The 19,248-nt window shown below is 42.0% G+C and overlaps 1 protein-coding gene across 5 annotated transcripts; it reads left to right on the top strand.

Annotated features, from left to right (window-relative positions):
• Window positions 1-1,426: 1,426 nt before the first annotated feature.
• Window positions 1,427-17,429, top strand: LOC118358317 (rho-related BTB domain-containing protein 2-like). Of its 5 annotated transcripts, none has more exons than XM_035735981.2 (11): window positions 1,427-1,828; window positions 5,208-5,409; window positions 5,748-5,851; window positions 6,003-6,188; window positions 6,421-7,364; window positions 7,553-7,671; window positions 7,861-8,011; window positions 8,273-8,361; window positions 8,515-8,620; window positions 8,780-8,908; window positions 17,132-17,429. In XM_035735981.2, the coding sequence occupies exons 1-11, from the start codon at window positions 1,782-1,784 to the stop codon at window positions 17,239-17,241; spliced, it is 2,187 nt and encodes a 728-aa protein (XP_035591874.1). In that variant the 5' UTR covers window positions 1,427-1,781; the 3' UTR covers window positions 17,242-17,429. The 5 variants fall into 5 exon arrangements, with proteins under 5 accessions (XP_035591874.1, XP_035591875.1, XP_035591873.1 ...); XM_035735982.1 differs by lacking the exon at window positions 1,427-1,828 and adding an exon at window positions 2,149-2,435 and having other exon boundaries at window positions 8,780-9,003; XM_035735980.1 differs by lacking the exon at window positions 1,427-1,828 and adding an exon at window positions 2,149-2,435.
• Window positions 17,430-19,248: the final 1,819 nt, after the last annotated feature.

Genomic DNA, 19,248 nt, shown 5'->3' on the forward strand with positions numbered 1-19,248 from the left:
GGGGGACACTGTTTGGCCGAGGGACACTATTTTTCATGACAAGCCCTCAGATCCTCAAAACGTTCTACAGCTGCACCATTGAGAGCATCTTGACTGGCTGCATCACCACTTGGTATGGCAAATGCTTGGCACCCAACCACAAGGCGCTACATAGGGTAGTGCGTACGGCCTAGTACATCCCTGGGGCTAAGCTCCCTGCCATCCAGGACCTCTATACCAGGCGGTGTCAGAGGAAGGTACTAAAAATTGTCAAAGATTCCAGCCACCCAAGTCATAGACTGTTCTCTCTGCTACCGCATGGCAAGCATTACCGATGCTCCAAGTCGGGAACCAACAAGACCCTAAACAGCTTCTAAACCCAAGCCATACGACTGCTAAATATTTAGTTAAATAGTTAACCAAATAGCTACCCGGACTAGCTACCCGGACTATCTGCATTTACCCTTTGTGCACTAACTTATTTGACTCATCACATACAATACGCAGTTGCTACTGTTCAGTATCTATCCTGTTGCCTAGTCCCTAGTTATATGTACATATTTACCTCAATTACCTTGTACCCCTGCACAATGACTCGGTACTGGTACCCCTTGTATAAAGCCAAGTCATTGTGTATTTATTATTACCTGGTATTACCTTTTTAATATTTCTATTTTCTTTCTCTCTGAAGGCAGCGAAAGCAAAGGTAACATAACCAAAGATAGAAAAAATAATTGATTAAGAGGGAAGCACTTTTGAAAAAGTTTCATTAAAAAAAATAGTGCACTCATTTATGTTTCATACCGAGGTCAATTTTGTTTTATATTGTATATTCTGTAGATATTCTTTCGCCAGTAGCTATTGAACCAAGAATGCCATAACTATGAAGATGGTATGTTCTGAATCAGGGGTGGATTGAGAAAAAGCAACAACAACCAAAAATATATATAGTAAGATTTTGGATTTCATTCTTCAATAGCTCTTACACAAACGTGCCATGAATATGAATATGATATATTTTGAATCGGGAGGATGGACAAAAATCCTTTCTTTTTTTTCCTTTCAATTTTCAATAGCACTTACACAAAGCGTGCCATGACTAGTATAAATACCGCTTAAAATTGTAGGATATTGCAATGATAATATAAAAAAGTTTTAGTCCATCCTCCCCTGATTCTGAATATATAATTGTCATCTTCATGGCACGATTTGTCTAAGAGCTATTGAAGACTGAAATCCGAAATCGTATTATTTAAATTTTTAAAAACATTTTTTTATTTAACCTTTGCTTAACTAGGCAAGTCAGTTAAGAACAAATTCGTATTTACAATGACAGTCTACCCCGGCCAAACCCGGACGTTGCTGGGCCAATTGTGCGCCGCCCTATGGGACTGCAGAGACGCCTCTTGCACGAGACGCAGTGCCTTAGACCGATTTTTCTCTATCTGATTCAGAATATACCATCTTCATAGTCATTGTACGCTTCGTTCAATAGCTATTGACGAGAGAAAACTGAATATAAAACAAATTTAGACTCGGTATAATACTTTTGTTTTTTCCTTTCAAAATGATTTCCTTGCGATATTATTTATTTAGCTCAATGGTTTGAGGTTATTCATGTTTTGCTTTCAACATCATTATTTTTGTTTGCAATACTAAGAGTGTTGTTCTCAATTTCAAAATGTTTGTATTAAAGGCACAAAAGTAATTCCATACAGCGAGCTCTGTGTTTGGTCGATCCCTGAGTCCAGGTTGCAGCGAGTGATCATAAAATCGAATTCAAATTCCAGGACCAGAACCATATGGACTCACAGTGCCACACCATGGCAGTCATAGCAACGTGTAACTGGTAAGTCCAGTCATCACATTATGTTTGAAATAGTCTACAGTTTTATGAGGTAGTTATACTAGTTGATTGCTTATTTTAGACATGATCTTTGAAGTTTAGGCATAACCTTAATCATTATATGTCACATAGGCCTACAGTAGCCTAGCTGAGTCTGTCTTTACAGTAGAATGTGAGCCAAAGGCTAGCCTAGGTTTGGAATGGGATTTTCTGGAGATTTGGGGTGGACCACGGTTTTGTAATGAATGGGTTTTTTGTTTGTGCGCGTGCCTCTATAAAAAGCTACGTAGGTGACTGGAGGTAGTTCTTTGACGCTGCGTGGCGGAGGCTGGAGCTGCTGTTGACGGTACAGACAGACTCAAAGCCCACCAGTGTCCTCCGACACACAGTGATGATACGTTTCTTATATTCACCAAGTGGATTTTTCTGGTGTCTTGAGCGGCTGGTCGCCTATATTTAATCCACTACATTTAACATTGCTGCGAAAATGAAGTTCAAACCAGGCTACGGTCAGGGAGGCTACGGTCAGGTGCAAGCTTCATCCCATGGAGCCCTCTTCTTCTCGGTCTCAAACATCGGTCAATCCGATGCACCACTTCCTTATGTTGCGGTAAGGATAGGCCAATGGGTTAGTAACCTATAATTATAGTCTGTAATTATCGAAGACTTTGGCATGCACCTCAATAACACAAAATGGCACAATAAGGAATCTCTGGGTGTTACATAACGTAATGCAGTGGATCTGAATGACCAGTGACTCGGCTTGGTGGAAAACGCTTTCGTAGCAACCTGGGTGAATATTATTAGCTAAATCCTCCTTAAATTGAACGTATGGTGAGTTCTTGGAGCGGCTATATCCTATTATAAAGACGCTATCATATGATATATATGGCTATGTTATCCATTGAACGACATCCTCTGAAATAATGTGGATTTGGGGCTATGATCTATCAAACTTAGGCTACTAGTTATGACAGTCTGTTTTGAATCTAAAGCCACTTAACTAAATGGCCATAGGCTCAAATATACTAAATGCATAGTATAACTAAATAAATACGGCATTCTTCCCTGCAGATAAGATAAACTAGTGCGAGACATGCATATTTTATGCCATAGCCTGCCTGACGGACAGTTGGTGGCCCCGGCATTAGACAACGGTCTTGCAAGCAGGTCTTGTTTATTGATGACGGGTCTATCGGTATTTGCTAAACGCAGTCTGCTTCAGACCGTGGCCAATATGCCAAACGAGAGAGAATGGCATTGGACTAAGGAATATATTCTGCCAAAACAGTAGCATGATCTTCAGTGATCCGGTAAACTGGCAATCCACCCCTGACTTCAGTGTTCGCCGACGTCCAAGATCCCCGCCCTCTCCCATTCTGTAACTTAATATTGGAGCTATTTCATATGAATTGGCGTGCATTTTGAGATAGCCACTGTGAGACGATCCAATTATAGCCCTATATTGGAACTCAACCCACAGAGACTACAAATACTTACACAGCAGTATACACTCGAATTTCGTCGAAACTCAAATGTCATCAGTTTCGCGTGCTCGTTGTGAAAAAGAGTAACATTGTTGCAACTCATCGTTCCGGAGGTTGACTGGGTGTGCCTTTTTTATAAATGAATATCAAGAGGCAGATAGGAAGGACAACTGGTATGTTTTAATAATTGGCTTTCATTCACATGTGAAATTCTAATTTCCCACGGTATAGGAGCTGGCTTGGTATGCTATGCTATTTTGTTGCCTCATGGTGCAGTCTGGCTGAGTCTTGACACATTGTTTACATTTTGCGCGTGGCTGTCAGTCTACTAGGGTTCCCCAATCGGTAGCCTGCGGACCAAATTCGGTTTTCTGACCATAAAAAATAATGTATAGCCTACTAAATATATATATATTAAAAAATGATTCCCACACATTAATAGATAGTCATATGTGATCGTATCCCAATGTAAATCAAAGTTAGAAAGTATTATGTTTTTGTCAAATACTATAGGCTACCTATTTGGGATTCTTGCAGTCTAGTAGCCTACAAATTATAACGATGTTCCGGCCCCCGAACATCCACTCAAGGAAAAATCGGCCCACGGCTGAATTTAATTGGGGACCCCTGGTAAAGCTTATTCAGTTGCCATTACGATAGGTCTATGTTCTGTCAATCTATTGCCCATTGCATGGGTGGTAGCAGGGTATGACATAGAAGCAAATCTGGTTCCCTTGGAAACTGAATAACGAGATCAGCAACCACCATTTTCGAGAAAATAACAATTTCCTATGTTTACCGATTCTCTCAATTTTATTTAGTCAGTGCAACCTTATTTGTAAATGGAAAATGTCTGTCTGTCAACTTACGTTCTACACCACCATTTTATTGGATCCTACACTGACCTATGGTTAGATAGTTTTCTAGGCTTGCTAAGAAGCTCTTAGACACCTCAAGGGAGGAATGCTTATATATGACTGATGGTGTACATTAATCAGAAGACAGATGTGGGTGTGAGTATTTTTGTTTAAAAAAAAACAACACTATTATACTGCATTGCCAAGCCTATTGGTAAGTCCATGGTTGAATTGACTGAATGACATGCGTTGGTTTCAAGCGTTTTATACAGGACTGTGATTTCAGCTGGATCCTTGCATAATGGCACTCCTTGCGGTCTGTTTAATTTGATCAACGATGTATCTTATGGGGTAACAATATGAATCATATACAATTTTGTTATGTTGAAAATGGCTTATGTTGGAGAGAGATTGTGATGCTATTACACCTTGTCCAGGTAAATGTAATGTCCATTCCTGTCAGTAAAACTTGATATCTTAATCTGTATAAAATGACAAGACTCAGATCCTGCCTGAGTGTAACCAAGATGAAGGACAAATTGGGTTAGCAGTCTGTGCTTAATTTCAGGAACACACCCTACTTGACTTCCAGAACTCTGAAATCCCCAGGACGTCTGTTAAAATAGAAGAGTAAGGAATGTCAGGGACCTTCTGAATTGGCACAGGTACTCAGCCAGGCAGCAACATTTTGAATGCAGTCACTTGACAGACCATCGATAGCACTGTATACAGTGTGAGCAATGCAGATGAAGCAGAGTCTGGGCTTATTGCAATATTGATCCCTCATGCTGTAGTGATCAGAAGGGAGAATTCATTGATGGGGTCAGAGGGGTCGTGAGGAAGTGTAGTGTTTTGAACAAGCTCCTCAGTACATTTGATATTTGATCTCCAGTTTTTGCATTGTCGAGAGGTTAACCTGTAAGTAAGCATTTCAATGCGCTGTGTACTGCACGTATATCATCTGTATATAACTAATAAACAAACTTGAACTTCATCCTTTGGCATTTGATCAAACTCTGCTTTTCTCTCCCCTGACAGGCCCCAGTTGATGGATTCTGACATGGACTATGAGAGGCCAAACGTTGAGACTATCAAGTGTGTGGTGGTAGGGGACAACGCTGTTGGGAAGACCCGCCTTATCTGTGCCCGGGCCTGTAATGCAACACTGACTCAGTACCAATTGCTTGCTACGCATGTACCCACTGTCTGGGCCATAGACCAGTACAGAGTTTGCCAGGAAGTGAGTAGTGGAGTAATCTTTTTGGATTGTTATTTAATGAAAATCTTTATCTATTTGTCTGTTTTTTATAACATGTCTATGTTTTAGATCATGAACTTGCTGAGGAAAGGTGCATAGAGTCTGAAATTAAGTGTTTGATCCACCAGCCAACTTGACAGTGAAGGAAAATAATACTGAAATCCTCTATTTTAAGTGCTACAGTTGTGTAAAACCTTGTTGCACTTTGATTAACCTGCAACACACAATGTTTACCTTGGACTTAGCGCATTAGACTAGTGTTAGTTTCACACCCTGCTGGTGGTAATGTACATGGATGTCATGGGTGTCTCTCCGTTCAGGTTCTGGAGCGATCTAGGGATGTGGTGGATGAGGTCAGCGTGTCTTTGCGACTCTGGGACACATTCGGGGACCATCACAAGGACCGACGCTTTGCATATGGAAGGTGAGATCAGCTGACCTCGTTGTTCACTCATACGAATCATGGAACTGGTCCACTAGGTTTACACTGCACATTTCCTCTGCACATTTCCTCTCTGGCCCTCCCGCAACCCCACTCATCACTCACTGGTCCACTCATCACTTTACACTTGCAGGTCGGATGTGGTGGTTTTATGTTTCTCCATCGCCAACCCCAACTCCCTGTACCATGTAAAGACTATGTGGTACCCTGAGATCAAGCACTTCTGCCCCCGGGCTCCAGTCATCTTGGTGGGCTGCCAGCTGGACCTGCGCTATGCTGACCTGGAGGCAGTCAACAGGGCACGACGGCCACTAGCAAGGTGCCCTACATTCAACTAAGTCCAGTAGTTTCAATCTCAAACAGTGCTTTTCAACTCAAGCATCTCAATTGAAATTTGATAGCTTGTGATTAATATATTGATTGTGTCACCATTAGAAATGTAGGGTCCACATTTTACTAAGATTTGTAAACGATATACACTGTTATTTACCCTCAGGTTGATGCTTCTCTGAATCTTGTTAATTTTTGGCCTTTTTATGGTCATCTTTCAGACCGATTAAATCCAATGAGATTTTGCCTCCAGAGAAGGGCCATGAGGTGGCCAAAGAGCTGGGAGTGCCATACTACGAGACCAGTGTTGTGGCTCAGTTTGGAGTAAAGGACGTATTTGATAATGCCATCCGCGCTGCCCTAATCTCACGGCGCCACCTGCAGTTCTGGAAGTCTCACCTGCGCAATGTGCAGCGGCCCCTCCTCCAGGCCCCCTTCCTGCCTCCCAAACCCCCCCCTCCCATTATCACTGTACCACCTCTCCCCACCACCACTGAGGAGCATCCTGGCCGTCTTCTAGAGGACCCCCTGTGTTCCGATGTCATCCTGGTCCTACAGGAGAAGCAGAGAATCTTCGCACACAAGATCTACTTGGCCACGTCCTCCTCCAAGTTCTATGACCTCTTCATCCTGGATGCCCGACCTGAGGAGTCTGAGCGGCCCACGCGCGCCACCGCTCTGTCTGGCCGCGAGATGCTGATGCGTGCTGCAAGCTTCGATGTGTGTGAGAGCACTGACGAGGGCGACAGGGCCAACCTGCGGGCCTGCACCAGTGATGGAACCCTGAGAGACTCTGAGGGAGGCCGGAGGGGCAGACTGCTGTCTACCTTGAGCAGAGCTTTTGTCAGCATCCAGGAGGAGCTGGTGGATGACCCAGTGACCTACAACCCCAGGCCTATGACCGTGGTATACATGGACCAGTCCATGCAGCTGGGGCCCTTCCGCGCTGTGCTGCGATACCTGTACACAGGCCAGCTGGATGAGCACGAGAAGGAGCTGATGCACATTGCACACATTGCTGAGCTGCTGGAGGTCTTTGACCTGCGCATGATGGTGGCCAATATTCTTAACAACGAGGCCTTCATGAACCAGGAAATCACCAAAGCCTTCCATGTACGACGAACCAACAGAGTCAAAGACTGCCTGGCCAAAGGCACCTTCTCTGGTGAGAGCACATTATGTAATTCTGAGAGATTTTGTACACTCTGTACAAAGTGTTTCTGCTCTGGGATACAGAGATCTGGAGATGGGAAAGAACATGCTTTTCAAAAACAGGATCCACCTTTGACAGGACTTAATAAATAATAGAGGAAGAAGAAGGTAATGGCAGTATGATTTCTCTTTGTGTATCAGATGTAGCGTTCAAGCTGGATGATGGAACGATCATGGCCCATAAGCCCCTGCTCATCTCCAGCTGTGACTGGATGGCAGCTATGTTTGGGGGGCCCTTTGTGGAGAGCTGCACCAAAGAGGTAAGACAATCCTTTTCACCCTCTCACTGGAGCTACAGTGTGTTCCACTGTTTTCTGGGTCTTGATCATGTGCACAATATCAAGACTTACTGCAAGTCCCCTAAATAACCAGATAAACACACATTACAATAAAATTCACTAGTGACTAGGGAAGGAAAACCTGATGTTGATCTGTGCCTGTTGTCTCAGGTGCTGTTTCCCAACACAACTCGCAGCTGTATGAGGGCTGTGCTGGAGTACCTCTACACTGGGCGCTTCTGTTCCCGCACTGACCTGGATGCCATGGAGCTCATTGTTCTGGCCAACCGTCTTTGCCTCCCACACCTGGTTGCTCTTACAGGTCTCTAGTTGTTTTTGCGCACACCCTCTTAAACAAAGCTACATCTGTTGGCAAGACCTGCACTCACTTTGTAGACATACAGAGTATAACATGCACTTACTCTCTCTTCTCTTCAAAAAGTGTCTATTAGGCTAGTATGTGTGTTCAGAGAGCTCTGTTCCTAATATTTCTGTTACTTGGCATAAGTCTGTTGTGAGATAGATTTGGCAATATAATTCTGTTGATCTTGGTGATCTTCTGTGTGTTATGCCTATGTTACAGAACTCTACACAGTGACAGTATTAATGGAGGCTGCTATGATGGGGGCTGATATTGATGGAGATGTGCTGGTGTACCTGGAGATGGCTCAGGTAAGATTGTTCATTGTTGCAATTATATAGGTGTATATATACTTAATACTGTTTTTCTCCAATCTCACAAGATTTTCGAATTATAATTTTTTTAAATGTAAATTTATCATGTGCCGGAATAAGGTCTTCTATAATGTCTTGTCTCTCTGGCAGTTCCACTGTGCACAACAGCTAAGTGGCTGGTGCCTTCACCACATCTGCACCAACTATAATAGTGTGTGTCGCAAGTTTCCTCGAGACATGAAGGCCAAATCTACAAGTAACGCAAATACTAGCTAAAGATATGTGCATGAAACTACAACTTTCATTTAAATCTCCCATTGACATCAATGCAGGATATTTTGAGAAGTTATCATTATCTTAATCATTTGTGTCTGCATTTAATCTTGCTAACGTTGTGGCGCCATGCCTCTTGCAGACAACCAGGACTACTTTGAGAAGCACCGCTGGCCACCAGTGTGGTTCCTGAAGGAGGACGACCACTATCAAAGAGCACGGAAGGAGCGGGACAAGGAGGACTTCCTGTACCAGAGGAGGCAGTGTAAACGCAAGTGGCTCTTCTGGAACCTTCCTTCTTCTCCCTCTGCCAACTCTTCCTCTTCTGGTTCCAATGCTGTCATCTGATTGGCTCTCAGGGTACAGGCAAGGCCCACTGTGGGGATGATTTGGGAAAGTGGAGCATCAGCACTGTTGGCCAGACACTAGGCCCCCTCATTAAGGCCCTCCCGCCCTCTTTCATTTCTCTTTTTGCATCTGCAGCCAAGCTATACTCTCCCGGGTTTGCAGGGTCAGCTAAATCAAATCATGAACGAAATGAGCCTCTTTTGCTTTTTGTGTTAGCATATCCTGCCACATTGCAGTGCAGAGACCATGAAGCTAAAAACCTTCAAGCTCAGTGACTTCAACCTTATGAACAAGGCAAGGTAAATGCAGGTGCAGGTGACTGCTCAATATGGTGTTGATATTCCTGCATACACCACCAGGAGGAGAACTCAGAAAGTTATGAGAGGGATTTGCATCAGGTTACAGAACTGTGATCCTCAGCTCATGATAACCATTGACTGACTTGAATTGACAACCAAGTGCTTATCAGCTGCAACAGACAAATAGCAAAGACCAATGACCAGCAAACCAACACAGAAATCAAGTCTCAGTGATACAACACTTGCCCTTAAAGTGTTTGTACAATCTACCAAACCAGGATGTGTACAGTAAAATTATAACCACTTCTCAAGCAGAAATATCAACAAAATGCATTACGTCTACATTACGATTAATCTATTAATGTCATGTAGGACATCGTCTTAGACCATTTTCCTATTGGAAACCACTTTCTGTACAGAATTATGTTTTAAATAGCGGCGGTTTGACTCCTTTACAGTTATTGCATATTTGAATGTTTGTATACAACTTGCACAGCTGACGTTGATATGAGTGAATACATGACCAGTGTTCTTGTGACACAGGGGTTAAAGTGCTCTGTCACTACGACGGGTTTCCCTCATATGTATGACTCATGATGTTTGATATATGTATAGTACCAGTCAAAAGTTTGGACACCTACTCATTCCTGGGTTTTCCTTATTTTTACTATTTTCTACATTGTAGAATAATAGTGAAGGCATCAAAACTATGAAATAGCACATATGGAATCATGTAGTAACCAAAAAAGTGTTAAATAAATCCAAATATATTTGTCACGTGTGCACCCTCTCCGGCCTCTAGGTCCCCAGGCTGCTCATTATGGCGCATACCTGTCACCAGCATTACGCGCATAATGACACTCACCTAGACTCCCATCACCTTCTTGATTACCTACTCTATATATGTCAATCCCTTTGGTTTCTTCTCCAGTTGTCATTGTTCCTGTTTCATGTCGGTGCACTGTTCGTGTTTAGTGTTTCTTGTTTTGTTCATTTATTAATTAAATGTAGTCACACACTGAACTTGCTTCCCAACTCTCAGTGTACATCGTTACAGAATGACGACTCAACAAAGAGAAGAATCAGGGAGTGTTTATTTTGTTTGTTTTGGTATTGGAGGTGATGTCGGGTCCGGGTGTCTGAACCGGCGCTACATGGGAGACCTCAGCATGTTTGTCAGGTTCCCCTGCCTCAGCTGGCTCGACGGGCTCCATGCCTCAGCGTGCTCGACAGGCTCCCATGCCTCAGCGTGCTCGACATGTTCCCATGCCTCAGCGTGCTCGACAGGCTCCCATGCCTCAGCGGGTTCGACAGGCTCCCATGCCTCAGCGGGTTCGACAGGCTCCCATGCCTCAGCGGGTTCGACAGGCTCCCATGCCTCAGCGGGTTCGACATGTTCCCATGCCTAGACCGAGGCAATCGGGTAGGTCTCAGCCGGTTCATCAGGTTTCTGCGCCTCAGCGGAGGCGACCGGTCCTTTCCAGATCCCAGGGATCGTCCCTTTGGTTGGCGTCCTGTGGCTGAAACCGAACGCACCGGGGAGGGGTACTGTCACGTATGCTCTCTCTCTCCGGCACTCTAGGACGTCATGCTCCCGCACCTCTGCCGGATCGTCAGGTTCCCGCGCCTTAGCAACCGATCCGCGCCTGATCCCCGGGATCATCTTCTTGGGCGGCGTCCTGAGGCTGGAGCTGCGGGTTGGGGAGGGGCTACTGTCCCGTGTGCTCCCTCTCCGGCCTCTAGGTCACCAGGCTGCTCGTTATGGCGCATACCTGTCACCAGCGGCATGTGCATAATGACACTCACCTAGACTCCATCACCTCCTTGATTTCCTGCCCTATATATGTCACGCCCTTTGGTTACTTCCCCAGTCGTCATTGTTCCTGTTTCATGTCGGTGCACTGTTCGTGTTTCTTGTTTTGTTCATTTATTAATTAAATGTATTCACTCCCTGGCTCTCAGCGTACAACGCTACAATATTTGACATTCTTCAAAGTAGCCACCCTTTGCTTTGATGACAGCTTTGCACACTCTTGGCATTCTCTCAACCAGCTTCACCTGGAATGCTTTTCCAACAGTCTTGAAGGAGTTCCCACATATGCTGAGCACTTGTTTGCTGCTTTTCCTTCAGTCTGCGGTCCAACTCATCCGAAACCATCTCAATTGGGCTAAGGTTGGGTGATTGTGAAGACCAGGTCATCTGATGCAGCATTCCATCAACCTTCTTGGCTAAATAGCCCTTACACAGCCTGCAGGTGTGTTGGGTCATTTTCCTGTTGAAAACAAATGATAGTCCCACTAAGCACAAACCAGATGGGATTGTGTATCGCTGCAGAATGCTGTGGCAGCCATGCAGGTTAAGTGTGCCTTGAATTCTAAATAAATCACTGACAGTGTCACCCGCAAAGCACCCCCACCCCATCATACCTCCTCCTTCATGGTGGGAACCACGCATGCAGATATCATCCATTCACCTACTCTGCGTCTCACAAAGACACGGCAGTTGGAACCAAAAATCTCAGATTTGGACAAATCAGACCAAAGGACAGATTTCCACCAGTCTAATGTCCGTTGATCGTGTTTTTTGGCCCAAGCAGATCTCTTCTTGTTGGTGTCTCTTAGTAGTGGGTTCTTTGCAGCAATTCAACCATGAAGGCCTGATTCACACAGTCTCCTCTGAACAGTTGATGTTAAGTTGTGTCTGTCACTTGAACTCTGAAGCATTTATTTGGGCTGCAATTTCTGAGGCTGGTAACTGTAGTGAACTTATCCTCTGCAGCAGAGGTAACTCTGGGTCTTCCTTTCCTGTGGCGGTCCTCATGAGGGCCAGTTTCATCATAGCGCTTAATGGTTTTTGCGACTGCACCTGAAGAAACTTTAAAAGTTATTGAAATGTTCTGCATTTACTGACCTTCATGTCTTTAAGTAAAGATGGACTGTCATTTCTCATTGCTTATTTGAACTGTTCTTGCCATAATATGGACTTAGTCCTATTTGGTAAAAGACCATCTTCTGTATACCAACCCTACCTTGTCAAAACACAACTGATTGGCTCAAATGCCATAAATTAACTTTTAACAAGGAAAACCTGTTAATTTAAATGCATTCCAGGTGACTACCTCATGAAGCTGGTTGAGAGAATGCCAAGAGTGTGCAAAGCTGTCATCAAGGCAAAGGGTGGCTGCTTTGAAGAATGTCAAATATAAAATATATTTTGATTTGTTTAGCACTTTTGTTTACTACATGATTCCATATGTGTTATTTCATAGTTTGTCTTCACTATTATTCTACAATGTAGAGAATAGTAAAAATAAAGAAACCTGGAATGTGCAGTTGTTTCCAAACCTTTGACTGGTACAATGGGCATGTATATATCTCAGCAAAAAAAGAAACGTCCTCTCACTGTCAACTGCGTTTTATTTCCAGCAAACTTAACATGTGTAAATATTTGTATGAACATAACAAGACTCAACAACTGAGACACAAACTGAACAAATTCCACAGACATTTGACTAACAGAAATTGAATAATGTGTCCCTGAACAAAGGGGGGGGTCAAAATCAAAAGTAACAGTCAGTATCTGGTGTGGCCACCAGCTGCATTAAGTACTCCTCCTCATGGACTGCACCAGATTTGCCAGTTCTTGCTGTGAGATGTTACCCCACTCTTCCACCAAGTTACCTGCAAGTTCCCGGACATTTCTGGGGGGAATGGCCCTAGCCCTCACCCTCCGATCCAACAGGTCCCAGACGTGCTCAATGGGATTGAGATCCGGGCTCTTTGCTGGCAATGGCAGAACACTGACATTCCTGTCTTGCAGAAAATCATGCACAGAATGAGCAGTATGGCTGGTGGCACTGTCATGCTGGAGGGTCATGTCAGGATGAGCCTGCAGGAAGGGTACCACATGAGGGAGGAGGATGTCTTCCCTGTAACGCACAGCGTTGAGATTGCCTGCAATGACAAAGAGCTCAGTTTGATGATGCTGTGACACACCGCCCCAGACCATGACGGACCTTCCACCTCAATCTATCCCACTCCAGATTACAGGCCTTGGTGTAACGCTCATTCCTTCAACGATAAACGCGAATCCGACTATCACCCCTGGTGAGACAAAAACGCGACTCATCAGTGAAGAGCACTTTTTGCCAGCCCTGTCTGGTCCAGCGATGGTGGGTTTGTGCCCATAGGCGACGTTGTTGCCTGTGATGTACTGTGCAAGTGTTACACGTGGTCTGCCACTGCGAGGACGATCAGCTGTCCGTCCTGCCTCCCTGTTGCGCTGTCTTAAGTGTCTCATAGTACGGACATTGCAATTTATTGCCCTGGTCACATCTGCAGTCCTCATGCCTCCTTGCAGCATGCCTAAGGCATGTTCACGCAGATGAGCAGGGACCCTGAGCATCTTTCTTTTGGTGTTTTTCAGAGTCAGTAGAGGGGCCTCTTTAGTGTCCTAAGTTTTCACAACTGTGACCTTAATTGCCTAACGTCTGTAAGCTATTAGTGTCTTAATGACCGTTCCACAGGTGCACCCTGTACAATGAAGATCTGTGAAGGTATTTGGATTTTTACGAATTATCTTTGAAAGACAGGGTCCTGAAAAAGGGGCGTTTATTTTTTTGCTGAGTTTATGGATGTGTGTATATACAGTTAAGTCGTAAGTTTACATACACCTTAGCCAAATTCATTTAAACTGAGTTGTTGAAAGAAATAAAAGCTGAAATAAAGCATTCTCTCTACTATTATTCTGACATTCCACATTCTTAAAAGAAAGTGGTGATTCTAACTGACCTAAGACATGGAATTTTTACTGGGATTAAATGTCAGGAATTGTAAATAACTGAGTTTAAATGTATTTGGCTGAGGTGTATGTAAACTTCCGACTTCAACTGTATGTATAGGACAGGGGGAAATTAATATTTTGGTTAGGAAAAATACACTCCAGGCCACACTTGAATGTCTAAAACTAGATAGAAAGCATGTAGAAATTATAATGGACATTTTAGAAAATATTTAACTGCCCTTTTTCCTGGCCCACAAATAGATTTCGACAAACAAATTGGTCATTAAAAAAACGGTGCAGCCCTCCTGTTGAATTTCGAAAATCCCGATGTAGCCTTCAGGCCATAAAGTTTTCCTGCCAATCTGAGTTCAATTTAAGTTTCAGTCATGGGATTTTTTGTTGTTGTTGCTTTAATCCAAGTGTGATGTGCTCTTGTGATGTGTGGCTACTTGCCAGAAAAGGGCTTTCTTTTGCACAGCCACATTCAACATCTTTTGACAAGACACACGAGAACCTCAGTCACAGAGTATCGTTTAGCATTTACTTTTGGAAACTCCATCAAACACAAACGAAGCTCACCACTAGCTATTTGTTGCAACAATGGAATGGCTTTGCACTACCAAGTTGTCTGCATCCTGATGAGAAGAGCACCGAGGCCACTACAGTACTGTACACAGTTGTCTAACATGTGCTGCAAACAATCTACATGTGATTGGAGAGCTCATTGGATGAGAATAATAGCAGCACTTCAAGACAAGTTTGATAGGAAGATGGGTTGAAATTCTTAGAGCAGGGGTGTCAAACATACAGCTAGCGAGGGAGTCCAATCCAACCCAGGGCAAAGTGAGTTTGACACACCTGCCTTAATGTACACTGAAGAGATATCTGAAGTGTATGTTTATCTCCCTGTTGTCATTTCACCGAAGACAACCCACAGTATTGTTTTGATTTCTAAGCATGGTGCTCATTGAATCTTGAGTATTTACAGCAGGTGTGTGTGTATATATTTCAACAACAAAAAAAATACAAAAAAACTTTACATGAAGTTGTCTCCATTACATAACAGTGCCCTTGAATTACTATAGAATGATGGTGGTAACTGACTGGAAATAATATGTATGTATAACAACTTGACTTGTTTCATACACAGTTATGAATGCTGCTAATTTATTATCAAAGACATTTAAAATCCATGTTTTGCGCTATTTTTGGCAACTTAATGTAGTGTGATAGTCCACTAGATTTCTGTTTGTTTTATGGATAGTTATTTGTAATTTTCACATTTCTCCAAATGCTTGTGCTGACCTCTGGTTACATGTATGGTATGCAGGCAAACTGCTTTGAGTCAAAAGAAGTGGCACTACAGCTTGGGTATGAAAATATAACCTGGAGCACGCTTCCAGCTAATATACAGTAGGCTACCGGGAAGCATTTCGTTGTGAAATAATACAATCAAATAATTATAGATACTAGACAGGGCTTTTTGTAGGATATTGTAGGATATTGTTCTCCTCCATGCATTTAGAAATTATAATCCCTTATGACATCCTCAAAATGAGCTTTCCAGTCATTTAAATGCCATGAATCCACTTACAAAGCTAACATTATATCTCAAAATGTTGCTTAAATGTTCATTTAATGCAATTTGACTGCATGTACATGGCTGATCCGTATAATCTGTAATTTAAGGAATAGATCATGGAAGTATAGGTATGAGCACAAGCCAATAAATAGCTTTACATGTTTAGATAAAGTTCATATGTGATGTTTTGCTCTAATCTATAATTGAAAAAGGCAGGTTTGACATATGTATCTAGTGAAAGGATAAGTCACTTGGCATACTATCCCAACTCATAACCATTTGAATCATCCTGTATTGTACTGTACATCAGACTACGCAGGCTTGATTGTGGTCAATGTTCTGTTTTGTCAAATAGTGAAATTATTAATTGTTGTAATTGTTGGACTGAAAAATGGTTCATCGTGTTGAAATTGTTGAACGACCTCTATTTTTTTGACTGCTAAATGTTGCATCAATTAACCACTGTCTCACTCTGAAATATTGTATAAATCATATGTTTTATAGAATGTACACTTAGATCATTTGACGTTTTGATTCGGGCCTAATTCTTTCCATTAGTTTAATCCATTCCACTTGACAATTGACATTTACATGCTGTGGTTGAAATGCATTTGAGTTGATTTCTCAATGTATCCTCTTCTGCTGATGCACTGCATCCAAGAAGACACCTCATGCCTTAATGTATAGTGTGTGTGTGAGACATTGAATGCAGATCGTGTTACTGTGGTCTCTAGTTTGTGTGTACTAAAGATGTCAACGTACCATGGTACTGAAGGCTTTGTGTATATGTAATTGTACATATCTGAGTATGGAATCAATGTGTGTACACTTGAGAGAATCGTGAGCTGTGCTTTTGTTAGTTTAGTTAGTGTTTACGTTTATTATTTTCATGCTCTGAATGGAATGTTTAGTAGTAAACCATTTTTTACCACTCTAAGATCCCACTAATAGAGTAACACAATGACAAGCCCACTAGAAAACACTCATCGGTTGGAAAATTCATCACACCCCCATCAAATGAATGCAGAGAATACCAATTCTAATTTGTTTTCTGATCATGAACTCCACTGTGGAGAAATACTAGTATTATCATTTCAATGGATGGTATTGACTTGGTGTGGGCATTAAAAGTTGGATTATAAATCAAAAGCATAGATAATGGCCAATTCTTTTCAGACTGCCTGTTAGAATATGGCCGAGAAAATAAAACAAGCTTTTAGCTGTGCATATTCCAGCATAGATAATAGCTGATTGTGTGCATTATGCGGGACATAGTGTTGTTAAACCCATAAATGCACACTTCATTATGTAGACTGATAGCCTTCTTCAATTTTCACTGAATTACATTATGGGGGTATGACATGTAGACCTACACAGCTCATATGCGTAGATGAGTAGATGACATCAGGTGTTAAAAATTGCAAATATATTATGACTAGATGAAAAGCTATAACTCAGAACTTTTGAAACTCTTTTCCATAGGTGCTATATTACTGCTGCAGAGAAGCATCAACCAAAGGGAGCTGGTAGCAGCACCAGGACAAGAATCTGCTGCACAATCACAATTGCATAGATATAAAGAAGCCTTGTAATTGAAATGTTTTTTCAGTGTTAATAGCCTGGTCTGACATTTTTCCCTCGTCAACAGGTATTTGTTTTTGTTGTTCTGGAGAGTTAGGTGTTTGTATTGTTTGTTAAGAGCTGTAAATCTGGAGTTCTGTAGCATGTGTCCTTGAAATGTGTAAATAGTGTTATAATAAATCTAAAGTAGCAGCCTGCACATGGATGTCCCCGTTTATGACGTTGTATATTGAAACTTGTCCATTAACCAAGCAGGACGTGAGTGAACGATCTCAACTGACACGTCTCCAGTCATTTGTTGTTGCTGAAGGTGTTCGAACTCTCTGGCTGCTGGGCTTTATGAGGTGCATCAGGGATCAGGCCAGACTCTGACAAGAGCCCATTGGATGCTTCTTTGTGCAAGTAACCACGACCTTTTTGGGATGATCTAAATGTGAAAATGCCATGCCCTTTACCAATGCAGACGTTCTATAATCCTGCATTACTCAGGGATGACATTGGAAGATTACTGCCTTGTGTAAGTAAACAACTGTCCGTTTCTTCACTGGGGGGTTAGAAGTAACTGATCGTCCCTGGGGATCGTCAACTCAGGTTGAAGATTAGCAAAGAACAGGGTTCTTCATAGATAAAATACAACTGCCTAGCCAGCGCTGAGAAAGGTGAGAGGAATCTATAATGCATCTGATTCCAAAATATAATTTGAATTAACTTCTTTATTTTAACACTAGAGTGCACTAAAGCACATAGATGTACATCAAGTCAAATTGTTATAATAATTATTCAGGCCTCAGTCAGTGAATGCAGTGATGATGAGCAATTTTGTTGTCTTCGGTGTGTACAATAAACATATTAATCAAACTTTTTAATTAATGAAACAACATTAGGCTTGTCACTATTTTTCACTCTGGTTTGTGTCTCTGAGGCCCTTACGTTCTTCTCCTTTGCCAGTGTTGTTATAACCAATGTTGACCAGAGGGTGGTGCAAGCAGCCTATATTTTACACAAATGTTTCTTAGCCTAAATGCTGAAAATGCATTGTGATTTGAAATCTCATCTTTTATATAGATTTGTTGCGTTATATACAAACTTACGTTACTGATGATTAAATGTTGATTATTTTTAAATTCAGTTTTAATCTAAATCGTAGAGCCAATAATGAAATAATGTTTTCAGTTATCTGTTGTTTCTACTCACTATAGTACAATAGGCAAATAAATTGATCACTGTATTATTTGTTTTTTTTGTGATAGATACAGGCTATTCAGTAATTCAATCATAGAACATTTTTATTTTACTGGGAATAAAATCAGTGGAATATACAGTATGATTCACTAAATCACTAAGATCTTGTATAATATGCTTTGAAATTGTAGAGACTGCTGTATGTAACAGCATACATTATTTTATTACTGCATAGAAAATCTGCAGATTTTCAAGATACAATGTGGAAATAATACTTTTAAATTGTATATACTGGCAAACTATGGAATAATCGTACTGTCATTTATCATGTTACAAAAGGTGACACCACCAGCACATCCCTTGATAAGCATTAGCCTACTCATATTTTAAATGCATTCGGGCATTAGCACCAAAGATGAAGACATGATGTGATAGGGAACAAAATACAGTTTATCAATAGCTCTTAATGTCACAGTAAAAAGAAACACTGGTTTGAACAGGTGTGAAGACCTGCAGGTGTACCGATGAGCAATGCATTACTTTTGTAATGGACCCAATGGCAAGTGTGGTTCAGTTTGAGAGATGGAGTTAAATCTAGAGCCCCTTGTGAAACTAAAGATGAAACAAAATCAACTCTGACAATATCTCATATCTTTAAATCAAAAACTAAAATTGAAAGCCACCTCGATTTAGGAGGTAGTTTATAAATTCCAGAGCTAAGCAGTCTAGCTTGAACATGATCTATTGCCCTTATGTCGGCCAAACTCCAATTGATGTATGGTCGTATTATCTATAATGCTGTCTTACATGATTCCCTTTTGGTAGAAGACAGCAAA

This window comes from Oncorhynchus keta, chromosome 25 (genome assembly GCF_023373465.1).
Source record: "Oncorhynchus keta strain PuntledgeMale-10-30-2019 chromosome 25, Oket_V2, whole genome shotgun sequence".
Lineage (NCBI taxonomy): Eukaryota > Metazoa > Chordata > Actinopteri > Salmoniformes > Salmonidae > Oncorhynchus > Oncorhynchus keta.

Excerpts from the sequence above, each read along its gene's own strand:
- LOC118358317 (XM_035735980.1), top strand. The coding sequence starts at position 2,371 with ATGGAGCCCTCTTCTTCTCGGTCTCAAACATCGGTCAATCCGATGCAC. Across the intron at positions 7,365-7,552 it reads GGCCAAAGGCACCTTCTCTG|ATGTAGCGTTCAAGCTGGAT; the intron begins GTGAGAGCACAT and ends TTTGTGTATCAG. Across the intron at positions 8,909-17,131 it reads CCAGAGGAGGCAGTGTAAAC|GTGCTATATTACTGCTGCAG; the intron begins GCAAGTGGCTCT and ends TCTTTTCCATAG.